Genomic DNA, 23187 nt, shown 5'->3' on the forward strand with positions numbered 1-23187 from the left:
ATTAGTCAGGACATTTAAATTAGCAGTGGGTGAGACTTTAAAATCTTCTAGCAGTGTGGGTGTACCAGGAGTGGAGTTGGTGCTGCTTGGGGCCCCTGTGGGCAGGGCATGGAGCTCAGGTGAGGAGCTGGAGCAGGCTCAAGTGGGTACCCCATGCCATACCATGCCATGCTATGCCATGAGGTCCCATGGCTCCCCAGCACCAGAGCCATGGGGCTGCTCACCCAGAGGGCTCATAAGAGGAGGGAATGGCTCACAGGTGCCCAGCAACCCCCAGAAGATGGTGCAGGTGGGTTGATGGTTGTGTTGGGGTGATTGCGGGGACCCCTCCTGAGCTGGGGGCTGCTCCCCCTGGAGCAATGGCTGTCCTGCAGGCTGAGACCTCTGCCAGCACACCCTGATCTCCTCATTTTTTGTGGCTTTTTAGCCAGCCGGTGGCTTCCAATGTGGGCAGTAACACCTCCTGGCACATGGAGAGGGTCTCACAAGTACAGTGAGGAAGAAGAGAGCAGGTCTTCTTCCACCCAGAGACAGATACAGAGGACACAGCAGCGTTGGGAGTGAGTGTGAATTACCCAGTTCTCTCCCTTCAGCATGAATGGGGCAGCTTGCTTCTTATTTTCTGCCTTAAAGTTTACGTAAGGCGAGGATGAGGTTATAAAGCTATAGAAGAGCTGGGCTGAACACGAGGCGACACTGAAAACAAGCTTTAAAAAAAAAAATTACCAGCTTGTGTTTGAGTACAGATTCCTCATTTGCAGTTAAATATAATTGTGAAGGTCTGTGAGCCAAAGAGATATTTCTAGTTATTGGAGAACGAGCTCCTGCCCCTGTGATCCCCAAGGAATGATAATGAGATTTAACATAAGCAGCCGTTGCGGAGAGCCTGGGAGAGCTTCATGCGTGATGGTGTAATGATGAGGAGCAGAGGATGGTTACAGGGTCCCCGCCTGCTGCAGCGTGCAGATGAACTCTGCCAACTGCATCATTTTCTGCACCGTGCTGTTCATACAGCGTCTCCACAGCACGAGACGCAGACAGACCTGGCACAGCCGCTCAGAGCCCTCTGGCACCAGGGGGGTGCCTCTGGCTCTTTCAAGGGTAGGAAGGATGCTCATGGTGGAGACGGGGAGGATCCAGCCGCCCTTGGGGGCCAGGACGTGAAGACACCATGGGTCATCCTCGCCCTACCTCCACTGCCTGCTCCTGGGGCCCTTCCCCTTCCCTCCTCATGGCAGGAGCTCCTCCTCCGGCCGTCCAGGGTCTCCAGCCCCAGCACAGCCAGGAGATGCCCATCCCCGTGGGCAGGATTCAGCCCACAGTCCTGCAGCGGCTGCCTCTGCCCGGTCGGGATGGGGACAGAGGGTCATCCCAACGTGGCGCCTTCATCTGCTGGCATCAGATGGGGTCAGCGTGCACTGGACCACATCCCAGGGGGAGCAGCCATCGCCTCTGGCGTGGTGGGCAGCAGGGCTTCAGCAGGGCCATCTGCTACGAGGGGTGGGAGCTCAGAGGGCGCTGGCATGCCTCTGCCCACCTCCAGTTATGGTCTTTGCAGCGTCAGTGACAGATATGTAAGGATTAAATTGCAGTAATCTCTGTAATCTACTCAGCAAGATTAGAACCTCCCCCCACCCCCAGACTTTATCCCCTTTCATTCCAGGACGCTACTAACAGTGATTACAGCTGGGGGAAGCCATTTAGCTTTTAAGCACCGCTCCATCCTGCTTAAAAATGCATTTCAGAATCAAATGAGTTTGTGCAGCATGGCCAGGGCTGGCTGCTCCGGCTGGGCGAGACGCTCAGAATTAGGACCAAAGTAGCTTGAGTCAGAGTCAAAATTAAATTTATTGTTTCTGGCCTGATTCAGAATACAGTGCATTTACAACTGATTAACAAGGCTTAACAGGAGTTTCGGACTCGATTCAAGGCAGCTCAGAAAGTCTCTGCTTCCACCCTGCTGTCTGACAGGCACTTTTGCGCTCCGCTGGCCTTGGGAGACCCCACACTTCAGAGCTGGGAGACCTGCCAGCCGGTGTTGAGTTTGGTGGTGATGAGCTGAGGGGGTTGTGAGAGCCGGGATCAGCCTTCGGAAGCATTTCTTTACTGAGAGGGTGGTCAAACACTGGAGCAGGCTTTCTAGAGAGGTGGTTGATGCCCCAAGCCTGTCTGTGTTTATGAGGCATTTGGACAATGCCCTTAATAATATGCTTTCACCTGGTCAGCCCTGAATTGGTCAGTCAGTTGAACCAGGTGATTGTCATAGCTCCCTTCCAACTGAAACAGTCTACTCTACTCTATTTAAGCAGCTCTGAGGCCAGGGCTGATAGGACTGAATATCACTTCCACCTTCTGCATCACCAAGCCTGTGGTTCTCACCAGAGCTGGGATGGTGCAAGGGCTGCACCAAAGAGGAGGGAGGGAGGACCATCGGAGTGGGAGAGAGGACACAGTCCCAGCATTTGGGAATGGCTGGGTCCCACTGGCATGTACCCATCCCAGCACCCGCAGTGGTCCTGAGGGACATGCAGCAGGTCTCCAAGCACCATCAGCCCCAACTCCTGTCCTCATGCCCTTCTGGCCCCTCGCTGCTGCTCACAGATCTGGCTCGGCTGCATCTCTTGCTCCTCTGCTTCCCAGCTGCAAAACACTGAAATGTCCTTTTTCCAGCTCCAAGTTTCCTGCCAGAAGAAGGAGAACTGGGAGACACTCAAGAGCAGCAGACCTCATAGCAGAGTCTTCATGCAGGCATTCAAGGACATTGCCAGGGCTATGAGGCTGGAGCAGCTCAGCTCCAGCTGCCCCGGGGCACTGAAGATCCCCTGTCCAGGTACATGTACTGCTCAGCCATCAATTCCCAGCACCAAGAAAGGTGGCAGCTCAGAAACAAAAGGTTGTTAATGACATACATATTAGACACAGAAAACTGGATTAACAATGACACTTTGGCCCTGAGGGGGTTTTTTTGGCTCTGGAAATAAATTCTAACCTTGATCTCTTCTGCCTACAACCTGAAGACATCAAGGGTAGAATATCACCTTTAATCTTATTTGCTATTGCCAGTATGCATTTTATTGCTTCTCTTTTTTTTTTCTATAGGTTTCATGTGCTCCTGGCGCAGACTTTCTTTGTGTGTTTCTGTAACAATCTTCTGATCCCTACATTTTTGCAGCCTTTCTCTTTTTGCCTGCCCATCATCTGCCTCTGCTTGGGATAAGCCCTCGATCCGGGTCCTCCCTGGGAAACCCACTGTGGCAGGAGGCCCTCGGCAGCGGTTCCGCCTGCTGTCAGTTCATGGCCCGGGGTGATCAGTGCCTTGGGGGCTGAGCAAGGCAAGCGGGCTGAGGGACGGGGACACGTTCCAAATTCCTTCCATGGTGTTCCTGTCATGAGTGCTGTCTGGCCACAGCCCCCGTGGTCCCATGAGCTGGGCGCTGCTCTGGGCAGGGTGGGTAGACAGGAGCACAAGGGGCTTCCTGGGGGCATTTGGAGAAACTGTCCTGAGGCAAACCACCATCCAGGACCGTGCTATGAGCTGCAACTGGCCTGGGAGGGACAGGACTCTGTGAGGGACTTCCAGCACTAATGCCAGGCAAGGCAGTGGGGTCTTGAGCTTCTTGGGTAAATCCCACCCCAGCAGGGACATCAGAGAGTTTGTGAGATGAAGGAGGAAGGATGAGAAAGATCAACTTGGGAAGAGAGACAGAAACCCAGGAGAGGTGAGGAGGAGATGGGGGCACTGGTGGGAGCCTGAAAAAGGGGCTAATGGAGGTGGAGAAAAGAAGGCAAAGGAGAGGAAGGTGTAAGGCTGGCAGCAAAATGCAGTGCCAGCTCAGTTCAGGAACGGGCGAAGGGGGCGCAGGACCTTCTCCAGAGCTCACAGCAGTGGTTCCTCCAGCCCCCGTGCTGCAAGATGCCAGATAGTGACAGGGGAATCTCCTGCAGCGATTCAAAGGGCTCCCTCCTCCCATGATGGCGGGGCAGCTCATGCAGCAGCACAGTGCTTGGCTTCTCCCCCGGGGGGATCCCACTCAGGGCTGACTCCTGGGGCTCCTGCTAGCACAGGCGACAGGGCCGGGAGTGTGCCAAAAACACTGGAAAGCTGTTGCTTATGTGGAGTGGGGTGTAAACAGCAAACATGTCATGGAAAAGACATGCCCTGCAAAGATACAAAGACTGAAAGCAAAATTGTCAGCTTTACAAAACATTCCTCCCTTGCAAGCAGAGAAACCTGGAGGTGTCTAGGCATCCACACCAGCTTTATTTATCCAGACGCCTCTAATGTTCATGCCAAAGCAATGTGTTTGCTGCCGAGGCTGGATCACCACATGGAGGTAATAAAACAGCTAAAAATGGAAAAAGCAACCCTTCCACAGATTTATTTTGGTAGTTTGTCATGGAGCGGAACTGAGTGACACCTTCCGCTGCTGGAAGGGGAGCCTGCCGATGCCTGACCCCTCAGATATCCCCATTCTGGTGTTCCTGCCCTGCTACCACTGCCCGGGCAGGGTAGCATGCCCCGGCGCAGGGGCTGAAGCCCCGCGGGCTCCGTCAGTGCCACCTCCCTGCTGGGCACTGCACTGGCTCAGGTGGGGAACATACGGCCCGGTGGGTGAGTTTACACCAGCCAGGAACAGTCCAGTGCTGGCCGGCTCCTCCGGACTGACGCTGGCTGCACAGCTCTGTCTCCCTGCCTTGTCCTGCACAGAGGTGCTGGTGCCCAGCCCGCCCCGGCAGAAGCTGCTGTCACACACAGCAGCACACAAGGTACCAAATGTAAAACCCGTGTGGGTCACATCACATCAGGATGATGACGTTGGCCCCACAAGGACTCAGCCCCTGTCCTCCAGTTCCAGAGCTCTCCTGCGCCAGCAGACTCTTTCTTCCTTAAGAAACTATTTTTAAACACCCATGGATGTCCAATCCCACTGCTCCCACACCAGCACAGGTGAAAGAGGCTGCTGAACGCACTGCTTTTCAGCTGTCTTTTCCATCTTTCTTTACCTCTGCACTGAGTTCCTGGGTGTTGCACAAGAGAAAACCTCATAACCGCCCTGGACTGGCTGCCAGGGAGCTTGCAGCATCCTTGTTTGTGTTGGGCTGGCACTTTTTGCCTGTCTCTCTCTATTATCATCCTTCTTCCCAAGTAACAAGACAAGTAGTTTTCTGCAGCTGAACAAGCTTTCCGTGCTGAGAAAGCAGGGGCGATGACTGTTAATGTTTAAGTGGTGCTGCACACAGGCCATTGGCTTTAGCATGAGCAATGAAGCAGAAGCCTGGGATGTCAGGGCATGAGAGGGAAGGAAGCTGTGTCAAGCAGAGGGAGACAGAGGGATGGGGATGGAACAACAACCTTCACCCATATTCTGCAACAGCCTTGTGGCTTTCCTGGATCAGCCTGCTTGTAGGGTATCACAAACCATACAGGCAAGGCTGAGCATCCCCAGCCTGGCAGAGAAATTTAATTCTTGCATGTTCTTCAAGCCTTTCCTTCTTATTTGCCGGCGGTACCACAGCGGCCGATGGCTGGCTGCTCTTCCTGGCCTTGATGAGGACAGAAATCGTTGCCACCGTGCGGGGCGGCCTTTCTTCGCTCCCATCGCCTCCCTCGGAGGAAGCTGGCTGCGGGGCAGAGCGGTTCCGGCACCCGGGAAGGAGCATCCCTAGGGACCGGCTGGGCACGTTGCCTCCCTACCAGCAGGTCCCGAGCCTGCTGCCAGCTGTGCCCCCTGTCTGCCCGGCTCCCGGTGGCTGCTCACACCCGCTCCAGTGCCGGTTCGCGTTCCCGGCCCGGCGGCTGTGCGGCTGCGGGGAGCACAGCTCCCGGCCCCCCTGTCCCAGCCCGGGCTGCGGGCGCAGACGGGGATGTCCGCGGCCCCGCAACCGCTTCTCTGGCTAGTTGGCGACTCGCTGCGAGTTCGGAGCTGCCTGCAGGTCCGGGCGGGACAGCGGGCGCCTCCATCCCTGCCCTCCATCCCCAGCGGCACGGCGGAGCCCGGGGGACCGGCCGGGGCGGGGCTGGGCGGGATGCTCGCACTGGGGCCGCGCCCGGGCAGGGCTGGGCAGAGCCGGGCACCGCGGGGGAGCCCCGTGGCAGCCCCAGCCCGGCCGGGAGGGCTCGGTGCTGCAGGTACCGGCATCCCGGCCGGGCCCGGGGGAGGCTGCGGCCGCCGAGCGATCGCGGGGGCTCCGGGAGGAGCTGACGTCAGGCGGCCCCTTAAATAGCAGCGCAGCCGCCTCTGCCCCGGCACTTCCCGCGGAGGCGAGAGCCGGAGCCGCCGCCGTCCGAGCCGCACCGAGCCGAGCCGCGCCCGCCGGGGATGGGAGCCGCGGCGGCGGCGGGGCCGCGGGCGCGCAGGGGCCGGGGCGGCGGGCGCAGCCCCCCGGGGCGGCCCGGCCGCGCCGCCGCGTAGCCGCGGGACATGCCGGAGCGACCGCGCAGGGTGCGGGGCGCCGCCGCCTCGGGGCCCCGGGGGCAGCGGCGGGCCCCGCCGAGCCGCGCCGGACCGGGCCGCGCCATGCCCGGCGGCGCGGCCCCATGGAGCCATGGCGCATAGGGCGCCGAGCGGGCGGGCCCCGGCTGCGGCTCCGGCTCCGTCCCGGCGGCTGGCGCGGAGGGTCCTCGTCCTCTTCACGCTGTCGCTCTCCTGCTCCTACCTCTGCTACAGCCTCCTCTGCTGCTGCGGCGGCCCCGCCGCGCCCCGCGCCCGCTGCCCGCCCGCCCGCAGCGCCGCCGCCGCCAAGAAACTTCTGCAGAAGTCGCGGCCGTGCGGGCGGCCGCCCCCTGCCGAGCCCCCGGGCGGCGCCGCGCCAGCCCGCCGCCCGCGGGAGCCCCCCGCCCCGCCGGCCGGTAGCCCCCCGGGGCCGGCCCGCCCGGGAGCCAAGCGGCTGCCGCAGGCCATCGTGGTGGGCGTCAAGAAGGGCGGCACCCGCGCCGTGCTGGAGTTCATCCGGGTGCACCCCGACGTGCGAGCCCTGGGCACCGAGCCCCACTTCTTCGACAGGAACTACGACCGCGGGCTGGAGTGGTACAGGTGAGGGCGGCGCTGCGGGACCGGCCCCCGCACGCCCGGGCAGCCCCCGCCTTGCCCGGGCGCCCCCTGCCCTGCCCGGCCGGCGGGACCGCGATCACCCCCGACCGGTCCCCACCGCCTTCTCCCCTCCCGGCGCTCTCGGTGGCGGACTCGGGTCCCGGGTCCGCTCCCGCTGTCGCGGCGGCCGCCGCCACGTCCCTCGGCGCACCGGCGGGGCGGGAGCCGGCGCTCCGGTCCGCACGGGCGGGCGGCCGTGGGACGCCGGCGGAGCCTGTCGCCCGGCCGCACTCGGGGAGTTTTCCCTCCTCCTCCCGCAGTGCCCAGCGGGGTGGGGGCCGGGCCGGATCCGGGCAGGGCAGCCGTGCCCCAGCCCTGCGCGGCTCGTCCCCCCCCGGCCGCGGGAAATGGCTGCTGGAGCCACGGCAGCGCGGCGGCTGCAACGGCCCGAGCCCCAGCCCCGCCGGGAACAGGAGCCGGGACAATAACAGGTTTCCCATCCCGTCTGAGAAAACACTCGCCTGCGTGAAGGGGCCTCCAAAACACGAGTAAATGACCAGTCCAGGGGACGGCATGGCTACCCTCCCTGCAGCCCCACTCAGTGTGCCTCAGCACCCTTCTGGCATCGCCTTTTATCTCTGGCTGTGTGAGAGGGACAGTCCCTGTCCTCCGCTGTCTTGTCTCTCTGAACTCAGATAGAGATCTCAGATAGACCCACACCTAACAATTTGCAGAGAACAGTGAGTGCATCTCCAGCAGGAGATGGTGGGATTTAAATTTCAGTAAAGGCTTTTGTGAGGAGCTCTGGGGTGCTCGCAGAGAGGCAGAGTACTGCGTGTGAGCAGGTCACAGCACCCGTGGGCTCATCCTCTGTCCATAGGTTCATCCCCCACCTGTGGTCCTGCACGCGGTGCTGCAGGCAGTTCACACCCCGATCCCCACAGCGTCCGACCCAGTTGTTAGTGGAGTGCTGCAGGAGCCCTGAGCTGCTCTTGGGCAGGGACATGGAGCTTGTGCTCGGCATTAGCCTCGGGAGGCAGAGGAGGGCTCGGTCCAGTCCCGGGTGCCTGCGAGCTCGAGCAGAGAGAAGGATGTCTGGTGCAGTCAGTGTGTCGAAGCATTTTGAGTGGTGTGAGGCAGCACACGGGGCCATGCACCAAGCTTGCTTTGCCCCTCCGTCTTGACAGCAGTTTCTCAGCAGATGTCCCCTGTTCCAGAGCAGGGCAAGCACGTCGGCTGCCAAGCAGGTCGGGAGGCACCGTGACATGGTGCTCACTTCCAGCTCTGCTGGGGTCCTGGTTTGTCTCCTTGCTGGGCAGACATGAGTCATGCCTGTGGCGTGAGGATGCTGGTTTCTGACCTTTGGAGAACAGATGTAGCAGTGTCCTTCGCCTGCTCTCACCCCTCAGCAGGTCTGTCCTACCCCAAATGCTTCCTCCCCTGACGTCAGACACTGTCACCCATCCTGCATCGCCTAAAAGCAGACAGCTGGGAGCAGCTCTGCAATACAGGCATGTAAGGACAGGAGCAGCAGTGGTTTGATAAAGGGCATCCAGAGTAGCAGGCGGGTGATGGAGCAGGGCACAGGTCCTGGCTGAGCCCCTCGCACAGAGGGGAGCTGTGCGTGGTCAGGGCCTGGCTGGGAAGCGCCACCCCAGTCCTGAGCTGGGGTTCCCCCACGCAGTCCTTGGCCCTGGGAGATCTCCGGGCTCTTGTGCTTCCTCTGCACAGGGTCACTGCGGAGAGCCCAGGGCTGGGAGCCCCGCAGGCAGTGCAGGACTGAACCTCATGGTGCTGCTCCTGCAGAAGTGCTCCTGGCTCCTCGCAGGAAACCCAGGGCTGCAGAGCCCAGCCAGGGCAGCGCTTACCAGTGCCTGGTCCAAAGGGACGGGGCTGGGTGCTGGGACAGACCCTGCCTGGGGCATGTAAGGGCACCTGTGGGCACCCCATGTGGTGCTGGTCCAGGAGGTGGGAGCTGTGTCCCCCTCCCACACACACTTCAGCACCAAGGGGCTGTGGCAGTGAGCATGGAGCATCCAACCTCCTCCCTTGAGCCATGGTTCAACCTGGAATCCTCCATGTGAAGGGACTCCTCCATGACTGGGAGGGATGCAGCCTGTGACAGTGCATGGCAGTGGTGACAGGCAGCTGCTGAGTGAGGCAGGGGCAGCGATGGGAGCGCGGCCGGGTGAGCAGCATGCTGCCTGGGGCCTGGCTTTGTGTCTGGATCGATGGAGAGATCATGCCGGAGCAGCGGAGGCTCCAAATTAGTTCAGCTAAAACAATTAAATGACACTTCCCTGGTTTTATTACTTTTTTTTTTTAACCTCACAAATGTGCCAGAACTTAAGCACAGAGGCTGCTAATGTATAAAACGTGGAATTGATTTTCCTCCTTGCAAGTGGAGCAATTAAATGTGGAGCAGGTCTAACCCGCAGCGCGATGAGCTCTTGTCGCTATGCCAAGAGGCCCGGGAGCAGGAGAGCAGGGTCCTGCCAACGGCCGTGTCCCGGGGAATGGCAGAGCTGACACCAGGAACCGCTGGCTGGGAAAGGCTGGCCCACTGGGACCCCGGGGCCAAGAGGCTGCTCCTGGCCAGAGCTGGAGTCTGTCCCCAACTGCCAGCCAGGGAGAGGTGATGCTCCCATGCTTGGGGATCACTGTGGTGTGGTGGGGTCTCTGCAGGTAGCCTTGAGCACAGATCCCTTGGAAAGGCAAAGACTTTCCCCATCATGACCAGAGACTTCGCCTTCCCTGGCTGCTGCGACAGCCGAGCGCCCAGTCCAGCTCCATCCTTCCCATTTTGTGCCCCAGTGGGGAGCCGAGCAGAGGGGCCAAGTAGGTCTTCAACGTGGTTGAGAACAGCGTGAGATCTGAGCCCCTCTGATGCTCTGAAAACATCAGCTCCTGGTTTTACGCATTTTCCCCTGCCCTGGAGTTGGTCTGACGCGAAGGTGGCAGAACCAGCGGGAGGGGACATCTCCTGATCCGCCTGTCCTTGCCGGCTCCAAATGTCGTGCTTGCTCACAGCTGCTGTTCTCATGGTGCCTCCTGTCTTAGCTCCTGCCATTGCCCGGAGCAGCCTTGGCTCCCTCCGCTCTGGGAGATGGCACACCGGGCACAGCCAGACCCCTCCGCTTCCCCCCGTGCCAGGAGCCCACCGACTTCAGCCCCAAAACACCCGTGCCGTTTCCAGTTCCCATCAGCCTCTAATCCACCTCATTAGCTACAGATACACTACAGGAAAGGTATTTTTAGCAAGATCTGTTTTAAGACAACTGAAACCAAACAGCCAGCTACTGGGGAATATCGATTCATTACCAATCCTGGACTAAATGTTCAATACAGAGCTTTTTCCTGCTGCAGGTAGTGTGTGCCAATAACCTTCAATATTTTCCAGAACACAGGGAAGATGGTGTTGTTTAATTTGCAGCTATCTTTGAGCAGTGACTGTAATTACAGCGTCTTGGGGTACAGTTTTCCTCCTTAGGATTCCCAGGTAACCCTCTAGGATGCTCCAGCGTTATTTTCAGAGAGAGGGGCTTTTCCTGGCAGATTTGGCTGCAGGCTGAGCTCGGCTTCTGCCTGGCAGGCTCCACTGCACCTCTGTCTGCAGGAGCCGAGCCAGGAGACAGGCGCTGGCACAGGGGAGAGCCCCATTTGGCTCCCGCACGGATCCATCTGCCTGAATCCTGGCCCAGGGATGGCCCTTGGGCCAAGCTCGGGCTTCCCCACGTGCCGGTGCGACAGGTCCCTGGGGGCACCCCCACTGCTGGGGCTTTGCCCAGCGTTGCCTTTGGTTTTGGGGTGCTCCTAGGGCTGTGGCAGCAGAAGGGGCACTGCCGGCCTCTGAGCGGTGGGCACTGTGGCTGCCCCGGGAGAGCAGACCCCGCCAGGCCGGGAGCATCGCTGCACCGTCCTCGCATCCCTGTGCCTGCGGGAGGGAGAGGAGGGAGCGGGCAAACCCGGCTCCTGCACTCCGCCTCACTAATTGCTCTCCGCTAATGGCCAGGTTGGCTCACACACAAATGGGAGCCCATTATGCTTTGCCCAACGACACGGACTGTTTTGTGGGCTTGACTGACAGTGCATTTTGCTAAAGTTAATTAGTAAGAAGAGAGGAAGGCAGCAAGCTTCAAGGATGCTTTGAAATTTCCTTGACTTCAGAGAGTGCCTGGGCTCTGAGGAACGGGTACGAAACCTCCGGCAGAGACTTTTGTGTGAGGAGCTGCCCTGAAGGCAGCATGTTCCCTGGTCACTGCCTTGCCCACATCTGCCTGTGGGCTGTGGTCCTGCCCCTGCGCTCCTCTGGGTGGGCTCGGGCGCTGCGGAGCCCCTTGCTCAGGCCCCAGGAGGGCTTCCCCTGCCAAGGCGCTGGGAGAAACACAGGGAGGTACATCCACGCAGGGTGCCAGGCCTTCAATATTAATGATGCGTGTTCTTGCTCTGTCTTCCACGACCTTTTTTGTAAACGCGGCAATTTGTTGTAACCTTGGCTTTGGTAGCAAGAAATCCAGCTCATAAGCTGGCATGGCTGTGGGCACGGATGCTTCATGAAACTGAAAAGTGAAGGATGCTGGTCCCTGGTGACCTTGGGTGTCCATCGAGGTGCCGTCTATGGTTTCTGCCGCATGATGTGTGCTCCGGGATTGGCTGGGGCTGGTGTGTCCGCTAATTGCTGCCACTGGGCTGGGAGCAGGGACCAGAGCAGGCTCCTGGGGCAGGTGGTGCCCGAGACCCTCTATCAGGACAGCAGCCACCCAGGCACGGGGCCATCAGCACCTGGCATTTGCGTCTGGAGACGGGTGTCTGCAGCCCTGGATCCTCTGCATGATGACTGTGTCATGTCTACATCCCTGGCAGCTGGTGCGTTAGATGTGACTGGAGTCACCCGTTCTCAGCACTGGCGTGTGACGTGGGGTCGGTGGGACACGCTGCTGGGCGGTGTGGTTTGTTGGTGGTGCCAGCACATTGTCCCATCCCTTTGCTCGCACCTGAGCACTGAAAGATCACCCAGTGGGCAACATATCTCTGACACCAGGTTTTAATTAGGGCATCACTGCAGCAGCTGGGGCATAGTATGTGATTTTTTTTTTTAAAGGAATATTCATTTTTTAAAGTGTCCCTTGTGGAAGGAGTTGCCCTGGAAATGGGAGAAGGGGAGACCCCAGCCTTTCTCCATGAGCCGCAGGGTCTCACCCAGCGGCTGGGCTCACGCTGGGCTGGAGTGTGTGGGCTTGCTGGGGGGCTGTCTGCCCCGACCCAGCGGTAGCGGGAGGGATGGTGAGCTGAGGTCCACGAGCACTGCGCTGGGAAGCCCTCACCTCCTGCTGCTTCCTGGCCTCGGACTTTGTCAGACCCTCAGTCGGTGCTGGCCGGTTATTTAGGAAGGTGGGAGTTACGCATCCGCTGGTGTGCATGAAGGGCGTTGGCAGCATGCCCTTTGGAAAAGATTTTGTTGACTTAAAGGACACTGCAAATCTCTGGAGCATTTAAATGATTAAAAATGAATCAGCAACAAAGTTAATTACTGTGTTCACACTGCTTTTATGCATTGAAATGTCCCTCATTAGCTGCCTGTGAGCACTGGTGTAAATTCTTTGAACATAAACATTTATTAAAGGCAGCGGATCCATCATTAAATCTGAGGCTGCCTTAGTGCGGGGTGGTGGCAGCAGGGACGCGGGGCCAGGCCGGCCACGGTCGTTTGGGGTGGCATTTTGTCGGGATGGACATGCTGCATCCCTCTTGAACTGTGTGGGTTTGGAGGATGCAGCGAGTCCCCCCTGCTCCCGAGCCAGTCCCCTCCCCAACCCTGTTATTGTCGTGCCACAAGCCTTAGCGGGGCAGGGGAGGGGACGCAGCAGCGCTGAGGGATTCCTGTTTGCTCCGTGATCCCCTCGCAGTGGTCTTTCACTGCGAAGCACCAGCTGTGCATCCCTCAGCCGGGGTGTCCCTGTGTCCTAGACGTCCGCTGCAATGTCACTCAGCCGGGGAGAGTTTTTTTATCTTCCTCACACCTCGGTTTCTCGCGTGCTTGACCCAGTTTTGCTTAAACCTCTGAGTGGCTTTGCTTGAGCTTTCATCTACTGACACCGTCTGCAGTCCCGCTGAGCCAAGCGAGAGCCGGTGGTGGCTGTTGGCTCCGTGCACCCATGGCACGGCACAGGAGCTCGGGGCTGAGTGCTGACTCCCGTGCGGCAGCCGCTTCCACTCTTCCATTCCCGGTGGGATTCCGCCCGTGCCTTCCCCTGCTCCAGCTGGGACAGCGTGGCGGGCAGCCCTCTGGCACAGCTCCGGCCGGCGTGTGGGGGGGCGAGGGGCAGGCTGTGGTGTGGGGAGGGGACCTGGCGCCGGGTCAGGGTGGAGCGGTCCCACAGGACCATCCCAGTGCCAGTCGGTGCTCTTGGAAGAGTTTCTGTGCTCGTCTCCAACACGTCAAGCTGCAGCTGGAGACGCGCTCGCAGACCACCCTTCTCCCAGCTCCCCGCTGCCACACGGGACAGGGACCCTCGCTGCTGCCGACCACCCTGTGAGCCCCAGCCGGTCTGGCCCCACCAGGAGGGTGGCGAGTGGGTGCTCACTTGCGTTGGAGTATTTTGGCTCCCAGGCTGGGGGGTCCCCTCTCTCTGCCTGCGCACGGGCAGCGTCCCCGCATGCAGCCGCTGAGCCTGCGACGTCAGCTGGAAGAGGGAAAGCGCACAACCCTCGTCACAAGAGCCAGCGCTTGGGGTTCTTTGCCAAATTAAACAGTTTGTTTTCATGCCGACGAGCGGATGGAGTCCAGGATTACGCAGACGTCAGTCGCTAGCCTCTGAGGAGAGCCTGGGATGCACCCGCCGCGTCCTTGCACACAGCCAGCTGCAGCAGGCAAATATTTACCCGGGAGCTGCCCCGCTCTCCTCCGCACTCCGCAGGCTGGATGGAGGGGCCAGCGCTGTTAATGGGATTGTCGGATGGGCACTTTCCCCACGCACGCTTATCTACAATATCTCAATCGTCTGATGAATTTTTGTACAAATTCCTCCCTGGGAGAGTGTTTCACGCATGTTCGACATCAAAGCGGCGCAGCCAGCGAGGGAGCGCATGTTTCTTTAATGTGGGAGTGTTGTAGGGGCCACGGGGTGCCCAAAGGCAGATTATAAGAAAATTAATAATTCAGGTCTAGGAAAGGTGCTGGTGAGCATTTAACTCCTTCAGGGCGAGGTGCTGCCTTCGCAGCCAGGGTCCAGCTCTCTGCTGCTGCCGCCCCACAGCCATGGGGCCGTGGGGGCTGCCCAAGGACATGCCGGCTCCCAGGCGCTGTGGGGCACAGCGATGCCAGCTCGGCCACGTCGGAGGACAGCAGCTCTCCTGGGTCCGCGCCAGCGTCTGGATGTACCCCACGTGTCTCCCCGCTCCAGTAACGTGGGCAAACGCAACCTCTAAATCTGCAGGTTGGAAGGGAGCGTTAATGCCCGTGTCAAATGGCACTGAAGGGCTTGAAGAATTGAGTAACCGTGATGAAAATAATGTCTGATTCAAGAGGAATTAGTGCTGTCCCTCCAGCCGGAGTAATGCGTTGAGCAGGGGATTTGGCTGGGGCCGGGGCCAAGCCCCATTCCCCCCAGTATGCCCAGCGGGTCCCAGCCCCGGGGGAGTGTTTGCAGGGGCACCGTCGAGCACAGGTGCCTGCAGCCCCCGACTGACGGGCTGTGCTGGGGGGAGCTGTGATGCCCCAAAAACTAAATGCCTGTGATGGTCAGTGTGTTGGCTGCCTTGGCAAAATGAAAAGCAAACAAAATGAAAAGCCTGTGGCTGCTGAACGGCGTCTGCAGGGAACGAGGTGCAAGCTGCATCCCACCGCTGCTGCTGGAAGAGCTTCCGACACCTCCCGCGAAGTTTGTCCCTCCCTGGGGACCCCTCCTGCGCCTCTCGGGGCCGTGTCTGCGGTATTGCAGCTGTGGGTGGGTATGGCAGTGGGGCGGGCAGCGGCTCTCACCTGGGCAGGGAGCCTGAGCTGGGGCAAAGCACAGCATCCTCCGCAGAGAGCAGCAGGGCTGGGGCAGCGCTGGGCATGTCCCTGACCCTCCCGTGTGGTTTTTTGTCTCCCAGGCAGTCGGAGAGAGCCGGGTTGAGGCCGGGGAGAGGCTGCTCTGCTCTCCAGCCCACAGCACTGCTGCAAGCCCAGAGCTTTCTCCACTACGTCCCTAATGATTTCTGTGCAGAGCCGCCCTGGTATTCACTGAGCATCAGCGTTTTTTGACCTCCTCCATTTCTGCCGCATCACAGATTCCCATCTCCAGGGCACAGTGTTGGTGGACCACTGCCGGATGGAGAAAGCCTGGGGGTTTCTCCAGCCCGGCTGTGCTGATGGGGACAGCTTTGGCAGCGGCTGGTGTGACACCAGTATCGGCAGCTCTGTCACTCTGTGGAGGAAGCTGGAGGGCTGGGGCCGAGGGAAGCAGCCTCGTGCTGCCCTCCCAGACCACCAAAGCCACCCCCCGCACCTCCTGCGACAGAGGTGACCACCCAACTCCACTGTCACGGAGGGACCCGTTATCTAGCGGGGTCGTGATGACGGCCGCACTGTCCCCTCCCAGCAGCACCCTCCTCATCCTGGGCGCTGGAGGAGGTGGCCGTTGACCATCCCTCAGCACCCAGCAACTCTCCCAAGAACAGCAGGTTGGTGTCACCCAACAAGTGCTCCAGCCATCCCTCCCCGCCGGTGTTGCCGATACGTCACCATCACTGTGCTGGCATCAGTGTGGGCATGGCCTGGCAGCGGCTCACTCAGCGCGTGCCGGGAGCTGGTGCCAAGGCTGGCTGGGGATCTTTAGCAAGTCACAAGCGCCCAGGACGGGTCCCTGAAGCAGCAGGAGCGGCTCCTGGCTAAGTCCTGGCCACGCGGCGCCGCAAGCCGGCTACCGAGAGCCTTCACACCTAAACACGCGAGTCTGGGGCTTAAAACTATGTGACATGCTATTTGTATGCAAATAACTCTGTGAATGCAGAAGTCCAAAAATATCATTTTGAAGTCAACTGTAATTAAGTTTGCAATGCATTTCCCCGCTCTTGCAGCTCTGGGGATCCCGCCGTTAGCTTAAAGATGAATGCCTGGATGACATTTCTCCCCCTTGCATGGTTTCACTGGTGATTTATTTATCTATTCGGGTTGTGTTTTGTTGTCTCAGCAGTCTCTGTTGTTCAGGAGCAGCAAACACTGGGAGTCCATTTAAAAAACAACAACTCTTGTCTCATTTCAGTAATTTACTGTGCAGAGATTTTGTGTTTCTCATAATGGATTAGAACCTGTAATTTCATTTTTTGAATACATGGACCTAATAGCTCACGTAATGAAAGTCTAACAAGCCTGAAGATGAGCCATTAATGAAACAGCAGTTTTATGGTTCTCCACCAATATATTGTAATAGTGAATCACTTATAAAGCTGTCCCGCGCTGATTTATGATGAAACTTGTTTGTGATACAGAGATACAGCCCTGATGCCTGCCGTTAAATTAGCATTTCCTGACAGTCATTAAACAATGGGAATCGTAATCTGGATTTATGGGGTTTGAAGCGGAGCAGTGGGAAAGGCCAATTAAGCCATGTCCGTCCTCAGGTACCTCCGTAAAACATCCCTGTTAATTTATGCTAGCTGATTAGTGTGTTCTCTTTCAAGTGAGGAAACTGGTCAAGAGGGCGCGTGACTGGCTGCCAGGCTGCCCCAGGACAGGCAGCCCCTCTCCCCTCACCGAAGGGGCAGTGGCCCGGCAGCTCAGGAGCGACGCAGGGCATGGGGACCACGGCCCTGTGCCAGCGCTGGGGGGAGTGAGGCCAGCCTCAGCCATCATCTCCTGTAGCTCCCCAACAGCCTGGCACAGACCTCTGGGTACGTCTCTTTAGTATCTCTCCACGGGATTCTTCCAGCTGCTCATCTGGTCCCCGTGGACCACAGTCTCTTCTTGTCCACACGTCACCTTCACAGGGAGTGTCCCGGGTCTACCGGGGACCCACCACCCTTGACAAGCTGCTGCCCTCCGCGATGCACCGGGTCTTCCCTCGTGGTCCTCTTGTCACACGGGATGTTGTGGGCTGCTGTTGTATCTCCTCCATTTAGGTCTTCCTTCAGGTTTCTCTCTACAGAACAAGCCCCAAAGCTGGTGGCTGTGGACCTTGTTTTAGGGACCCTGCAGTGACTGCTGCTTTCCCTGGAGGTGTGTGGTGTCGGTCCCCGGGCTGATGCAGCTCTCGGAAACACCCGTGTTGCAGCATGGCCGTGGTGCCTGTGCGGGGTTTAGCCCATGAATAAATCAGTGCTGCGCTCTCACCAGCTGAATTGCTGCAGACAGGGTTGCTGATGTTTGCGTTCCCGGACTGCTTCTGTCCCGGGGCCTCGCTGGGTTGCCCAGACATCCGTAGCTCCCAGTCTGTTAACGTGACGTACCAGCTCCTCCCCAGCCTCCTTCCCTGGTCCCCTGGCAGGGGTGAGCACCCTCTGCAGACCCCGTCTGGGGGATGTGTTGTGGGGGAGCGGGGGGCTCACGAGGAGCCCCACCAGCTGAGTTAACGACACACGTGCTCACACAGCGGCTGCAGTGGTGCTGCCAGGGTGCGGATGCGGCTGGAGAGCAGCATCCTCGCTGCCCAGTCCCCGGCACCACAAGGTGTTTGCTGTGCACTGAAGAACCTCCATGGGTCCATGAGGGGAGCGAGCCGGCTGAGCTTGCCCCTTCCTCTTGGAAGAGCCCTGCTGTGCCCCTGGAGAAGTGCAGCAGGAGGGGACTGAGGCGGGGGCACCCCTCCTGCTCCCTGGGGTCCCTGTGGCCAGGTGGCCCATGGGGTCTTGGGCAGCCAGTGTGCTGCTCAGTGCCAGGCACGTGTGGGCATCTTGCGTTAAACAAGCGGGCTCCGTTCTTAAAAAAAAAAAAAGCACACCTGGGGACACTTTTCACACATCCCCATGAAACTCTCCCCAGGCAGCACCTGACGGTGCCTCTCAGCCTGTGTTCTGCTGCACAGCTGAATCCAAGTCAGTGAGTTTATGAACACGAGACAACAACTTGCACCGCAAAGTGGAAAAAGGCACAGATGCTTCTGAGCAATGAGTGTAATTGGAATAGAAGGTGCCCCTCCAGCCTGCACCTCTCCCCAAGGGGCTGCGGAAGGAGGGCGATGGCACCGAGGTAGGCATCCAACTCGCTGCCAAAGGCTCCTGCGTGCCCGGAGCTGTCGTGGCAGCAGCTCCCTGCCTGCTCCCTGCCCGCTCCAGCCAGGGGACCCGTGGCGCCATGAATCTGATTGCGATGGATTTGATAGTTTACTCTAGTAATACAAGACCAATTTATAAATCTTTCCATCCCATTAGTTTTTATTTGATTTGGATGTTCACATGTCAAAGCAAATGATTTAATTAGTGCTAAGCTGGGCTGGAGGGAGGTTACATTTTCCCCTGGTCTGGTGCTCCCTCCCTGAGCTTGCAGCCCGGCTCCCTGTGCCAGAAACAGACGGGTGTACGCAGGACGCCATCTCGGAGCCTGATCAAGCCCTGGTGGGGTGGGTGATATCCTTGTGGATATGAGCCCTGTGTCTCTGGGCAGCCCCTCACTCCCAGCTCCCGCTGGAGGAGCAGCACAGCACCCAGGGATGCAGCCGTCACTCCCCACAGCTTTTTGTGGCGGTGGCATCTCACAGCCGCCACGTTCCTGCATCCCAGTGCCAGCAGCCTTTTCCATCCCTGGGCACAAGGGTTGCGTGCCGGCAGCACTGATTTCCTGCCTGCCTCCGGGATAAAGGCAGAAGGACGAGGGAGCTGCCCTCTCGCCGGGTACCGGAGGCTGGCACGCTCCGGGCCTGGCACCCTCCTCTGCCCTGGCACGGTGCTCACTGCACCGGCAGCACAGGGTGCGTGGGAGCCCGGGTGTGCCGTAATGCAATTGAGGAGGAGAGATGCCGTGTAATTGCAGTAATTCCGGAAGGAACCGCTGTAATTTCTTCTGCAAATGGCAGCTGGTGTAGGAATAGGGGATGAAAGGCTGAGCTCCGGCAGAAACTATCTGCTGGGTAACGCGTCTGTGCCAGGGACTGGGGCGGGTGGCAGGACCCGCTCCCCTTCCCGGCTGCAGGCTGAGCTCAGGCGCTTTCCTTACACTGATAACGATTTTACTGCTGATGGGAACAAAGCAGCCCCAGCTGCCACGCAGCCCTGAGTTTCCCGATAGTCTGGCTGTGCCCTTGCCCTCCCTCCTGCCTGGCTCTGCCCTCCCCGGGAGCCGAGCATCTCTGCTTGCTGCTGTGCCAACAGGGCTGCCAGTGCCCCCGTCCTCTGCACAGGTGTCCCCTGGGGCTGGGACGACAGCCATGGCCGGGGGCCCTCTGCAGCACTGCAGAACTGTGCCTGCCTTGTCCTGCCTTGTCCTGCTGGGAGGGGACACCCCACCAGCCCCATGCTGCAGAAACTACCTCCCGGTGCTGCACCTGGCCTGGCTCCTTCCTCACCATCACCTTCTGCTTCGCTTGCAGGAGCCTGATGCCGCGAACGCTCGACAGCCAGATCACAGTGGAGAAGACCCCCAGCTACTTTGTCACCAAGGAGGCACCACGGCGGATCTTCAACATGTCCCGGGACACAAAGCTGATCGTGGTGGTGAGGAACCCGGTCACCCGGGCCATCTCGGACTACACGCAGACGCTCTCCAAGAAGCCAGACATCCCCACCTTCGAGGGGCTGTCCTTCCGCAACCGCAGCCTGGGGCTGGTGGACACGTCCTGGAATGCCATCCGCATTGGGATGTACGCCGTGCACCTGGAGAGCTGGCTCCAGTACTTCCCCCTCTCCCAGATCCACTTTGTCAGCGGGGAAAAGCTGATCACGGACCCAGCCGGGGAGATGGGCAAAGTCCAGGACTTCCTGGGCATCAAACGGGTTATCACGGACAAGCACTTCTACTTCAACAAGACAAAAGGCTTTCCTTGCCTGAAAAAGTCGGAGAGCAGCGGCTTGCCTCGCTGCCTGGGCAAGTCCAAAGGCAGGACTCATGTACAGATAGACCCTGAGGTGATCGAGCAGCTTCGGGACTTTTATAGACCTTATAATATCAAATTCTATGAAACAGTTGGGCAAGACTTCAGGTGGGAATAAGTGTCCGGGAGCAGAGCTGCAGTGACGTGAGGCTGCAGTCTTCCGTGAGGGGGCCCAGGGGGGCTGGAGCCAAGACCCCCTGGCCCAGCTTGTCCTGCCCAGAATCCATGAGCAGAGGCAGGCGAGGGGCTTCCCTGGCCCTTGGGAAGCCACAATGCTCCAGGGCGAGCCAAGACAGGGGGAACACACAGAGTCCCGCCGCAGCCACTGAAGGATGAGTGCCCAGCAGGCACTGCCCGTCCCAGCAGGTCAGCAGTGCCGTGGCTTGCTCCATGGGGTCCCATTTGCTTTTACTGCCACATGGACACCAGGGCCACGGTGATGGCCCCGTCCTGCAGCCTATGTGCAGGCTGCTCCAAGGCACATCCCTCCTCTGTGTCTCAGAGCAAACGGGCGCCCCCGGACGCCCCCGACCGTGGGCAGCGGCCTTGGGGCTGCCCCCGTGGGGCCACGTCCCACTGCGGTGCTGGGGCAGGCAGAGCTCCGGCCGCTCCGCTTTGCCTTTCGTCACTTAAGCGCAGTGTGTAACCACGAGGACAGTGAGATGTATCTGCTTGAAAAAGAAGTCTATGAAAAATGTTGTACCGATATTTTGTCCTGTGAATAAAGCACAGAATCCTGCTGTTACGGGTACTTTAGTGGCACTAGTTTCCTTGTTCAGCATGTGATCCCTTTGTGTAAATAAAAGCGGCTACCACCGGTCCGTATGCATGGGCTTTTCTTAGGGCGAGGCTGGGCGGCCCTAAGTGCTGCCAGGGGCCGTGCAAAGCCCCACTGCGCCCGTGGGTCTGGCGAGGTGGCGGGCACGGGGCTCGGGCAGGACAGCGGATCAGCCCCGCACCGTGAGGAGGGGACCCGTGGCACAGCCCTTCACAGGGGTGATGGCACCACTCGGGAGTGCCAGAGAACCCCGAAGTTAATGCCACCTCCTGCCAGGTGCGAGGAGGAGGACAGACTGCATTAGGTGCACACAGCAGTAATTTATGGTTCAACTTAATGGGCTGTTCCGTAGGAGCCCACAATTACACTGAAATGTCAAGTGCTGCCCCCCACCCCGGCCCATGCACACCTCCCATTCCATTAGTCACGGCTGTCCTTTGATTTACATCCCCGGCGGCTGCAGCCAGCTCAGGTGGAGGTGCTGCACCATGGACCGGCAGGGACAGGCAGGGACAGGGAGCCTGGACTTTCACCCTCCCCTCCTGCCCTGCCTCAGCTGCACAAAGCTGAGCAGCCACTGCGGCACCCGCAGCTGCGCATTGGGGATGTGCCTTGAGGTGCCCGTGCCCCCAGCAGCTCCCGCGCCATTTCACCCAGGCACAACATGGCCGTGCCGGCTGGGAGCTGGGAGTTCCTGCACCTTCTCCAAGCAGGGCTGGAGCAGAGACCCCCGCACCTGCACACCAGCCCTGCTCCCTGCAGGATGGTCCCTGGTCCCAACCCTTAGCACCAGCCCACTCGCTGGTCTCTGAACCCAGCCAGTCCTTGTGGCACTGCAGTGTCCGGCAGCACACAGGCAGACGCCCCTCACCCCGACCAGGCCAGCCCTGTCACTGCCTCTCCTGCGAGCACCGCACTGCCCCCCACACTGCACGGCACCTCGCTGAGATGATCCCGGGATCAGCCACCCTCTGACTGCCAGCGCATTTGAGGAGCCTGGCTCCGCATCCTGCCTGGAGCCGAGATTGATGGGCTGCATCCTCGGGCACTCGGAGGCAGGCGTAGCATCACCGTGCTCCCGGCTGAGCATCGCTGTGCTCCCGGCTGAGCATCACTGTGCTCCTAGCTCAGAATCGCTGTGCTGCTGGCTCAGCACTGCTGAGAGTCCAGCTCAGCACCCCATGAGCAGCGGGGGGAGCGGGGATCCCGACAGCCCCCACAGGACTCAGCCTTGGGGATGAGCCGCCCTGGCACAGGCAGGCAGCGTGGGGTCCCAGCCTGTCAGAGGACAGCCCGCTCTGTGGATGCACACACGTAGCCCCATCCAATCCTGCGGCAATCCATCTTACAAACCTGTTAGCAGGCCCTGTAATGAGCACCACTGTTCATGAATATCAATAACGGCTCTTGTTGGAGTGCTGTTATTTGCCTTTCCGAGTGCTGGACTGTTTGAATCATCTATTGATTTTTGTAGCAAATCTCAGGCATTTCTGTCAAAGGTTGCAATTTACCACTAGCATCTAAATCTCAGCTCGAGCCTTCAGCCTCTCCCCATGCCTGCACAGACTGGTGGCGGTGCCGTTTTGCAGCCGGGCTCTCCCCGGAGGCTCCCATCGCATTTGACAGCACAGCATGGGCGCCACGGCGGGGCCAGTGCTTGGGGCACTGGTGGCTGTTAGATCCCCAAGTGCTCGGTGGCAGAACAGCTCAGGATGCGACAGGACAGGGACAAAACCCCCTTCCCAGTTCCCCTCCGCCTGCTGCCAGCGCAGGGCTGGGCACGGCGAGGGCGATTCCTGGCCAGCCCTGCTCAGGCTCGTCCTCCGGCGGCACTGGGGCTATGGGGAAAGTGCCGGAGGAAAGCAGGAAAAGGGGTGGGGGTCCTCCCCGGCTGGCTGTAACCCATTAGGACATGGTGTCACCCCACAGCGTGGGGGACAAAGGCACCCCTGGAGCTGGTGGGTCACAGCATCAGGCCTACGGACATGTTTCACTCTGAAACTTGTGCTTTCTGCTGGGGGCTGCACAAGGCAAACGCAGAAGGAGGGGGATCAACCTGAGCCCAGCCCGAGCAGCCATTTGGCTCTGGGCACCTCGGGGACACACTGGCGTGGAGGCTGTGACAAGTGCCCAGGAAAGGTGGCACAGCGGGGTGGGACCAGGGGCAGGGTTTGGGACGAGGCTGCTCCCGCGCTCCGGTGCTCCCTGCACACACCGGAGGCTTCCCCTGGGAGGCATCGGCTGCGGGGCTGCTGGAGACCCTGGGTGATTTGTCGACGAGTCCGGAGCCCCATGCCAGCAGGATCAGGGCACAGGTGACGGCGGGGAGCCATGGCCTCAGGCACCCTCTGTCCTCGGGCATGGGGCTGGGGGA

The 23187-nt window shown here is 59.7% G+C and overlaps 1 protein-coding gene across 1 annotated transcript; it reads left to right on the forward strand.

The window, feature by feature from the left end:
• Positions 1-6421: 6421 nt before the first annotated feature.
• Positions 6422-20837, forward strand: HS3ST2 (heparan sulfate-glucosamine 3-sulfotransferase 2). The gene is made up of 2 exons (XM_063344609.1): positions 6422-7034; positions 19535-20837. The coding sequence occupies exons 1-2, from the start codon at positions 6547-6549 to the stop codon at positions 20151-20153; spliced, it is 1107 nt and encodes a 368-aa protein (XP_063200679.1). The 5' UTR covers positions 6422-6546; the 3' UTR covers positions 20154-20837.
• Positions 20838-23187: the final 2350 nt, after the last annotated feature.

This window comes from Chroicocephalus ridibundus, chromosome 8 (genome assembly GCF_963924245.1).
Source record: "Chroicocephalus ridibundus chromosome 8, bChrRid1.1, whole genome shotgun sequence".
Lineage (NCBI taxonomy): Eukaryota > Metazoa > Chordata > Aves > Charadriiformes > Laridae > Chroicocephalus > Chroicocephalus ridibundus.

Excerpts from the sequence above, each read along its gene's own strand:
- HS3ST2 (XM_063344609.1), top strand. The coding sequence starts at position 6,547 with ATGGCGCATAGGGCGCCGAGCGGGCGGGCCCCGGCTGCGGCTCCGGCT. Across the intron at positions 7,035-19,534 it reads CGCGGGCTGGAGTGGTACAG|GAGCCTGATGCCGCGAACGC; the intron begins GTGAGGGCGGCG and ends CTTCGCTTGCAG.